The following is a 10,000-nucleotide window of genomic DNA, read 5'->3' on the forward strand; positions in this document are numbered from 1 at the left end:
TTTTAAAAAAGCATTAAAAATTTTGAAAGCCAGTTCTGGATAGAGCTGTCACTGACTGTACACATCAAATGCCACCTCTCCTGAAGGCCCACGACCCTCTGCTAAGCCTTATCCAGCAGTGGAGAGGTATTTACCCTGCTCAGACAGTTCTCCATTCAAATCAAATACCTGCTTTCTGGGCAGATACTGAGGCTTGGGCAGAAGTGTGAATATCTAGAAGTAGTCCCCGTCAGTATATGGCTTAATACTTACCTTGATTTAAAAAAAAAAATTAAATAATATATTTTAATTACTGGTTTTTATTTTAAATTGACAGTTTAGAGAGGAAGGAGGCGCTGAGCCACCGTAGTAAAAATTCAGGGGGATTTGCACCTTCACTGCAAAACGTATCTTTATTCAATTGATTTTGCCATGAAGGCAGGCACTTGCATTCAAGGACAGTTGGTAGAAGGATTTAATCATTACTGCTTCCATTTAAACTTTAAATCAAATGCAGCAAGTGTTCTTGACTTAGAGACTTGTGATATTTTCACCAACTTGATTCCCTTGGTGCTTTTTGGTGGGCTTTATTGCTCCCTGGGCAGTCACAAATACAGGAGACCCATGCTGATTCCCTGTTGTGTTTCTTCTCCTCCTGTACAAGACTAAAATCATGGCATTTTGCCACAATGTCTGTACCATCCAGTTAGGCCGAGGCGGAATGTGCTGTGAGACTGAGTCCCGTGCTCCTGCCTGGACCATGCACTGACATTGGTTTCATGGCAGCTGGCAAAGATGAGGTCACTTCCCATTGCCCCTGAGAAATAAAATTGAAGAAAAAAAGGCATTTCTGCAGTTTCTGGGGGTGCTCTGCTCAGACCCCTTCCAAGAGGAAAGCAGGAGATGTGCTATTGATTTTTCAATGTGCAGGTGGCCCAGGCATGTTCTCTGCACTGTTAGAATGGGAGCAGATGCTTCATAACTGTAATAGAAAATCAAGGATGCTTCTCTACATCACTGACTTCCCCCAGCGTTTTGGCAAAGATTGTTGGCCCAAGCAGATGTGGAAAGGAGAGAGTGGAATATGAAGTATGTCAGCATCATGAATATTTAAAATATGGTCCACTGTGTGGCAGAAGTACTATTCCTGAGGCTTCTGCTCAACTGGTTTTTATATCCACCCGTGACTTTTTCGCCAGCGTGTATAAGGATGGTACCCAGTTTCAGATAGTTACTGAGTATGGGTTGAATTAAACCATACAGCTTGGGTAGCTTTCCTGCTAGTGCTTTGGTCAGTCGTTACCCCAACACCTACTGTGTTCCCATCTCTCTCAGGGGTCTGCTGTCATTTTTACTCTCCATGTGTGCTTAGCTCTCTGTGGCTTCTCCATCTTGGAGCTTTTGTATTCTTCGGTGATGCTGTAGCAGAGCAGATGGATTAAAGGTAAATGGCTGAAGTAGTCTGGAGAGTGGGGCTGTGCAAGTACGAGTTTCTGCAGCCATCCCTGCCAGAGTAGGTGGTGCATCTGCTTCCAGACTCTCTGGAGATCCTTGGGGCTATGAAGCAACAGCATAGGTTGAAGAAAGCAGAGGTAAAAACTCCTCTCATCCAGCAAGCACAGAGGAGCGGTGGAAGTGCCTGGCCCTCTGGCCCTTCTCCCCTCCTCTTCTTACTGGAAACCGGCCTGGAGGCAACAGAAAGTAAGTGGACACTTACGCAGTTTTTAGCTTCCCACATGGATTTCGTTACTCTGTCGTATGTCATGAGTAAGTTCACTTACGCAAGATGTTTTACTTGCCAGAGGGTTATTTGCTGTACTTCAATGTAATAGTGCTGCGCTATTGCATTATTTGGAAGTAACTGCATTGTGTTATGTATGCTGTATGCAAATACGAGGAGAAAAACCCCACGTAATCTTGATTTTTTCCATCATTTATTCCTTCACTTCTTTGAAAATTATGTCTTGTTATAAAATCACTTCCACTAACTAGTGTTGCATCACCAGTACCCAACGACAAATATGCGTTCCTGGGAAGGAGAGAGGGTGACAGAAACAAACACCTACTCTAATGTGTCATTAGAAATCAAACAGACCTAAAACTTGCTTCTGCTTGCCAAAGCTCAGATCTTCTAAAAGTCTGTCTCCGGCAGCGAGACCAAGGATGCATCCAGATAAACCGTGCTCGCATGCAGACAAAATATCATTGAATGACTTAAGCTTACAGATTTGCATTGTGCCCACAAAGCTGTTTGTTTATGTATTGGATTAAAATCTTCGTTTTCCACCTCTGTTTGCTCAAACAAAGTGAGTACTTAGATCAGTTAAACAGAGTTCTCCATTCATTTCCACTGGCTGTATCCTTTGTGCATTACATCTGCTTCTGTATAAACCCACTCTTTGTTTTGTTTTGAGGTGCTTCTTGAGGCTTTATCAGGGAACAAGTGGCAATCTATAGTATCTTCAAAAGTGGGATGGATAAAATAGCAGTCATCTGATACTGACACGTAAAGGTCACCGAAAGGCACTGCTGAAACCCCCCTGAGCGGGATGGGAGTAGCTGCCTTCGGAAAGGCACGCTGCCTACGGAGGGTGCCTGCATTTGTCTTTCAATACTGAAGGGCTTTTTGCTTTTGAAGTGTCTATTTTTGGTAAGTTGAAGAAGTTGCTTTGCTTTGTCAAATGGCAGTTGAAGCTGTACGTAGGTGTTAAGTAAGTTACGCTTAGCATCGTGTTAGCAAAATGACCTTTTAAGTTGCCATTTACAGTCAACACCAGTCTTTCTGGTTATTGACAGCACTAGTCTGTCATCCTGAGCATAGTTCACAGTTTGATACTCTCCTGGTCGTTCTGTCATTTTCTTTGGATGCAGTACCAGGGTATCATGTCCTACATAGTTTGTCTTGTCTTGTTCAAGTTTCCTGGAAAGAAAAGAGATTTGTGCTTGGATTTGAAAAATAAATACAAATCTCGGTGGGGCTCTTTCCGTTGACTTGGCCATGGCCTTTAGGCTCTGACAGAGGAACTCCAAAAAACCCTGCTGGGCGTTTAAGCCATGTGAGTCCTGTTGATATTATAATGAGATTTACAGTGCTTAAAACCCACAGGGGCCTGACTCCTTACTTGGCATCACCCAGCATTTCTGCAGTCATCCTGGTGCATGGGTACCGCGTGCTGTGTGAATTAATACAGGGAAGGGCTTTTTGGGTTCTGCCGAGCACACTGAAATCATAACTCTCATACATAGTCTTCATGGATTTTAATGGAGTGTTAACATGAAAGCCTACTTTCTCACCCCTTGCTTCGTTCAGGTATGAAAGCAGATGATAAACCCCATTATTTTCTGAGTTACTCTTTCCTGATGTGTGTGGAGGGTGTTTGACCGTACGCCTGCGTGACTTGGGTGGATGGTGTTCTTCAGCCATCCTCCTTCACTCTCAGCTGAGGAAACGTGTGGTGCAGCATTTTTCTAATTTCCTTGCAAGGAAGCCATCAGTCCCTTTGTTCTCTTAAAAAATTAACTGATAAGACTTTCTCCCCACTTGCACATTTGAAACAAAATTAAGTTAAACCAGGGTAGCATTCCTTTAGAGAAAAGCCCTTTATAAGTCTCTTCACCTACATTTCTTCTTCTAGGAAATTACCTTGCACACACATGTATAGATAGATATAGATATATAGATAAATGCTTGAAGAACTATATGTAAACAGCCAAAATTTAGATGTTAATGAAATAATTAAGTTCATGTACAACTCGTAATACCTTTTCCAATGAGATCTTTACGTTTTTTGAATTAAAAACAACCCAAACAACTTAAAAATATTTAAAACCCTCACCTTCAATTAACTTCAGATTTTCCATGGGCCTAAAGTCAAAAGTGGCATAATCTGGGCAAGAATACTCTTGCAACTTCTTTGCATTTGGGATAACATCTCAGTGGAGTGTTCTAGGGTGATCTTGCTAACCAGTGCATCAGAAATAATACAAGAACACAATTTTGTTATAATACACGGCAGATAATGTTACAGAACAAGAATAAACAGCATTTCCACATGTATAAAAGTAAAATGGCAAAAAAGTAGGCGTTTATCCATAACGTTACCTATAATTCAGGGTAAAATAAGTCATAAAAGCCACACCTAGATGCTGGTATGTGTTCATATCCTTTGTGTATGTTTGAAGTTCATAATACAGCACAGGCATACTGTAGCAAAAAGATTGCTATGAAAAATAGATCTGTGTGTGAGCATAAAATAGAGATTTCAATATTATTTTGACATTTATTTTGAAAGTCATCTAAGGTTATGGAAATTGTTGCAAAAATAATTCCTTTACTTCAGAAGTTTCCGTGCAGAAGTTGAATAAAGAAGATATTTTAGAATATGGTTCATCAGTTAGTGCAACAGATACATTTCCCTGAGCACCACATGGCCCGGATCAAAGCGTCTCATGACTTGGATCAGTGCAGCCAAATCATTACGTATTGATTAGAATCCCGCTGAAGGATTAACCCCTTAGTGCTCACACAGTTTTTTTCTTCTTTAACCCAGGTTTCAGAAGTTAGAAAGCTCTATGACGTTCCTGCCCAACCTTAGCAAGGTTAATAGCCCCCACTAACCCCTCGTGCTGAGGAATCCTTTGATTACAAGGTTCCTTTTTTTTTACGATGAATTTTGCATTTGAAAATACATCTTGAATTTTCTTTACTGGGATGTAAGGGGGCTGCACTTGTGCAAAGAAACAGCCTGTAAGAGGGGCGGAAAAAATGACATCCCAAAATGAAGAACAAACTAAACCAACCCAGTAAATAAATAACATGGTGGGAAAGCTAAAGCTGCAAACTTGATGCTTTTCCACTTTCTGTAGCAATGTGGAAAGCCTCGGGTCGGGTTGTATTGTGTTACAAGAATGCACTGCTGTGTGGAGATGACTTTTCTTCCTGATGAAGTTGAATTGTAAATACACAGTGTTCATAAATTTCTTAGCAAAATATCAAGCAGGATATTAAGCAGGTCTGTCAAGTGATTTCTTCCCCATCCATGTAATTTAAATTCTTTACAAAGCTTTTAATTAATGAATGAAATGTAGGAGGATAGCTAAGTAAGAATGACACATGTTTCTCACTGCAAATGGTATTTAATTCTGTTTTGAAAAACCATGGGCAGAGTCAGGTGGGTACTGCGAGATGTTAAGGATGTTTCAGGATCTGTTGTTTGCTGCTCTTAAGAGTCTTTGTGAAGATGAATTGGCGCAGTATCTTCAGTTACACCACTTTTCCTCTTTTCTCTTTCTCTCCTCCAGTTTATCCCACGAGGAGCACTCACACAACCATCCGCTCTATGGACACGGTGTATGCAAATGGCCAGGCTGTGAAGCAGTATGTGAAGACTTCCAGTCGTTTCTAAAGTAAGGACTGTTTTTTTGGCACTTGCATTGTACAGAAAGCATGCCCTGAAATTTTGTGTGCTGTCACTCACCATGGGCCAGATGCAAAGTCCATTGAAGTCAACAGAGAGCTGCCTTTCAGTTCAATGGCTTTTGGATCAGGCTCAAGAGCGTTTTAACAGGGGATAGTAAATTAGCCCCATGGGGAAAGTATGGTCTTGCTCAGTGTAATGCTATAAAATAGTTCATAGTTCCACAGCCTTTTGTTTGTTTGTTTGTTTTTTAATTTATTTAAATAATTTGGAAGATGCAGTATTGATAATATAAACAATGCAACCTTGATTTAACCTTGATTTCACTTTAATTTAAAAATTTAGTCTTAAATTAAGTCCATAATTGAACAGAGAATTGCAGAACATCACGTGAAATTTAATTTATGTCAAATAAGTAACTAATGAACAAAGTCTACACTACTAAAAATAAACTATAATTATATTAATTGGGCCCCTGCAGTTTGCTGCAGACCTTTTCCTTGCTGCCAAAGAACACAGTTTTACACGTTGCATAAACAGTGCATTATGGACTAGTATGTGGTAATGCGTGCATCCTGATGCAGGGAAGGACCGGCAGAGCTCTAATAACTTACACATGGCTGCTCCACAGCGAAACCATCAGCCTCACCTCCAAGCTGGAGCAAAAAGTGTTCCCATCACAAAAGTTTTCTGTCAGGGTAGATGACCAGGTACACGTATGCTTTGGGTGCACCCAGGTTCTAGGAGGTTTGGGCACTGATCTTTTCTCAAGTACTAGGGCTGTAAGATACAGGAGACCAACTGCCCAAGCAATACTTCTGATTTAAATGCACAAAGGGACAGATTCTGCTCCCGTTTACAGTAGTGATCTCATGGAGTTAGTCCACATAAATATACGGGATTCTTCAGGATAGATAGGTAAAATTAGTCCCAAGATGTTTAGCTGTATCTATTCTTTCTGGGGCAGTTCCCTGGATTTTTATGGGAAGGAGGAAGGGAAGGGTGACAGCAAGCAGGGGATGTTTGTTGGATGATGTTAGATGACACAGATAAGTTTTTGTTCTCAGAGCAGAATGGGCCAGTTCTGCTTCCACTGGCAAAACTCTTCTGAATTCAGTAGGAGCAGAGCTGGTCCTAGTATAAACATATGTTACAAGTATGGAATAGTGCAGTAATGAGGAAGTTCTCATTACAAGAGGATTACAAAATAAGAAGGTGCTAGTCATAAATTTCCATAAAGGGTGGCTTTATTTCTTGTAATTCATCCTGTTGTTCACGTAAGTGAAATAAATGCTAATCTTGCCATACTTGCCAGCGTATTCATACACCTATGACATACTATAGCATGCAGACCTGTGAAACAATTCTAAATCATATTGCACTTAAGGCAGGGGAGAGGTGCTGCGGTAACCTTAGATATCTGATTAACTTGTGTAGTCACATAACGTCAGCTTATGCCACCTTTGCTTCCTGTGCTAGTCCCTGTTCCAGATTAGATCTGTTGGTTTCAGGAAGGTTTCCTTCAGAGCAGGGGACTGCTTGATGTGACCACATGTAGAAAATATATCCCTTAAGGCACACAGCATGGGTAGAGGCAAGGTTGACTTTTGTGTATGGTATTTTGGAGATGTTTCAGTAAGTAGACCGAGTTCACCTGGAGGAGATGTACTAGGGGCAGTCATTAGGTAGGAATAACATGAAAACCGTTTACCAGCCCACACTGGACCTGAAGCGGCTCCATTACTTCCAGCTCCAACAATGCTGGTTCTTTTATCACTCACTTATCATCAATCTTTTTTTTTCCCCCCATTGAAACCTTTCAATAGAAATATTTCGTGTGACTTTCTTAAACCCATCAGCTCGTGTAAATTTTCTCATTATTCAAATTCTACAGTGTCCAGACAAAGTCTTATTGTTCAGAGTGATATTTAACCCAGAACGAATGCAGAAATGAATGTCCCCGAGCAGCGTATTGACACTGTTAGGAAGTGAGCATTGCTTCATAAAATGATACTGTAGCCTTCCAAGCCTCCTGTGGAGCATCTGTCCTTAAATTATATTGCCATTTATCAGAATTCATTACTCAGTGAAAAGATAACAGGTAGATGCTTGAAGTTTCTTTCTGATACTTGTATAATCTGTGAAGCTCTTTCGACAGTCCCCTCAAGAGAAAGGGTCTTGTTTACCAAGTGAAATACAGCCTGTGTATCAATCGAGCATTGCTTAATTTCACTTACCTCTGTAAAAAAGCCTGTTAGAAAAAGCAAAGAGAAGTTACATCTGGAATGAAAGCCCTGTATGCCAATAAAATGATTCTACAGTTAAGGGAGAAAAAAGGACTTGCAGGTCTAAAACATGGTTCATTTCTTTTCCTCCTGAGGAAGAAATATCATAACTGTTGGTAAATCAAAACCAGAGATTTGACACTCTTCTGTGATCGTTCTGTAGTGTTTGTTCCCAAGGTGAGGTACACCACAGGGCCCTTGATTTCAAAGATAAATACTGTACAAATAACGATCCTAGTTGTCTTTCACTCACAGCCAACAGGAGGATGCTTATCAGAACCAGCAGATACACAGGCTATTGTATGCATTCATTTCCCTATTTCTTTTTGAAATAAGTTGCAGTTTTAGCATTGTGGGGTTTTTTTATTCTCCCTTTAATCCATCAGCCATTGGTTATCATGCGATGCGGTATCAGTTAGAGCTAACTGATAGCAGCAGGGGCTGCTGCTATGCCTAATGAAACAGTAGCGCCCTGCATGCTCCAGAATTCTCCCCGAGCCTAAAAACAAAACAAGTCCAGTCTCACCGCGGTGACCTGATGGCCTTCTGCCAAGCTGCGGGAAGCCAGGTGAGGGCTGGAGGGTCCACACGTGTCTCGCGTGTTAACCAGAGCCCGACTCGCAGGCGGCAGCGAAAGGAGCAATTAGTAGCACAGAGTGACTTTCCTTCAAAATTGACTGTATCCCTGATTTCATTTGCATGTGTTTAAAGACTGTTGCAGATAGAAATATATACCCCTTATACAGCGAGTTGTGCAGGAAATCCCTGCTGGAGGGAGGCGGGGGGTATTCAGCATGGTATCCAGGGTGAAAAATGAAGAAGACTGAGTAGGGGTTTATATTCCCTCTCCCCCCCCCTCTTTTTTTTTTTCTCCTCCCCCCTTTTTTCCCCCTTTTTTTAAATTTGACTGTATTTTAGACGTGCTTAATCACAGCCACACCATTTTAAGATTAAACCTATTCTTTAAAAGAGGGACACAGACCTTTGGAGAGATCTTGGGGTCCTGTGTTGCAGTGATGCTAGTGATCTGCTTCATGTGCATTTAACTTTGATGAAACGAAGGGGAGTTTATGTGAAAGAAACTACTAAGTGCACTCTGTAATGTTTTCACAAGTGTTTTTATCATGGTAACATCTTGTTTACTTTAGTTGCCTGCCTAAAACTACTTGGAACATGTTAAGAAAACATTTCGAGAAAGCTCCTACAAAGAGGCTTTTGTTCAGCAGCAACTGTGAGACTGCTCGGCTCACAAAGGTGTTAACTTTCAACCCCTTAAGCACTTCCACATGAAATTCCAGCAACTATGTTTGTGGTTTTGGAAAAACAAAGTGTATATTAAAGAAACCAGGTATATGCTAATACATGTTGAAGTAGGCCGGAAATCATAAATTGTTTCAAAGGCATTAATTGCTATCATTTGCATGTCAGAATGTTCCGCGGTGAAATCATCTGCAGTTAGCACAACAGAGACCTTTTAATCAAATAGGTAGCGAGGGCAGAGGAAAGGCCAGTCTGTAGGTGGCTTTTTTAGGGTTTTAAGCTGCTCGCAGGTCCAGTTCACCTCCCAGCTCCCAGGTCTCACGGAGGGGGCTGCCGCCTGGCCTGTCCCCCTCTAAGGGATGCCAGCGAGCGTTTGATTCCCCAGGAATTCGTGGAGCTGCCGTTCAGATGTCGGTGTTACCGATTCTTTTAACACCTCCCTCATAACCTTCCCAGCTTGGCAGGGGGGTTCAGGACCCCTGAGGCAGTGGCAGGAGGAGGAAGAGGAGGCCAGGGTGGCCCAAATCCCACAGTGCCCTCTAGTGCTCCCGGAGATGCTCGTAGGGAAACTTTGCAGCGAGGAACCCAAAAGTAGCATCCCTTCAGAAAACCTTCATTCTTCTCCTAAGCGGGAGCTTCGGAGCTCCGATTAACTCACCTCATTTTTAGTTCTAGGCACACGTATAACTGTTTTTCCCCTCGGGATGAGCATTCAGCTTGTACCATAAAACACCTCCGATGCCTGCCCACTGACATACTTGTGTGTGGCACACGCATTGCAAGGCACATTGTCTTGCATTATTGCGTTTTATATCTTAAGGTGCTCTTAGTTTATGCTTCACATTATAATTTCCGGTGTGTAATCAGAAAGCATTACTTAAGAGACAAGGATCATCTTTGTTTCATACTTTTATTGACACTGTCTACCATATTACTGCGATGTCTAAATGGTAGAATTTATTATTAGCAATAGTGTCACAAAAGTCTGAGACAGCGATTTTCCTTTCAATAAAAGTAGTTAAAAACCTTTTAGAAAATCCATAATTTTGATTGCTGGTA

General features: G+C 41.5%; 1 protein-coding gene across 1 annotated transcript in view; it reads left to right on the forward strand.

Moving 5' to 3' along the window:
- Window positions 1–10,000, forward strand: part of FOXP1 (forkhead box P1) — a gene marked incomplete at its 5' end in the record, with an annotated part of 65,878 nt that overhangs the window by 17,440 nt on the left and 38,438 nt on the right. Inside the window, one exon of the mRNA XM_010016901.1 lies at window positions 5,281–5,385. Within this exon, the coding sequence (XP_010015203.1) occupies window positions 5,281–5,385 (105 nt within the window). The remainder of the gene's footprint in view (window positions 1–5,280; window positions 5,386–10,000) is intronic.

The sequence above is a fragment of the Nestor notabilis genome, unplaced genomic scaffold (genome assembly GCF_000696875.1).
Source record: "Nestor notabilis isolate BGI_N333 unplaced genomic scaffold, ASM69687v1 scaffold17386, whole genome shotgun sequence".
NCBI classification, from domain to species: domain Eukaryota; kingdom Metazoa; phylum Chordata; class Aves; order Psittaciformes; family Psittacidae; genus Nestor; species Nestor notabilis.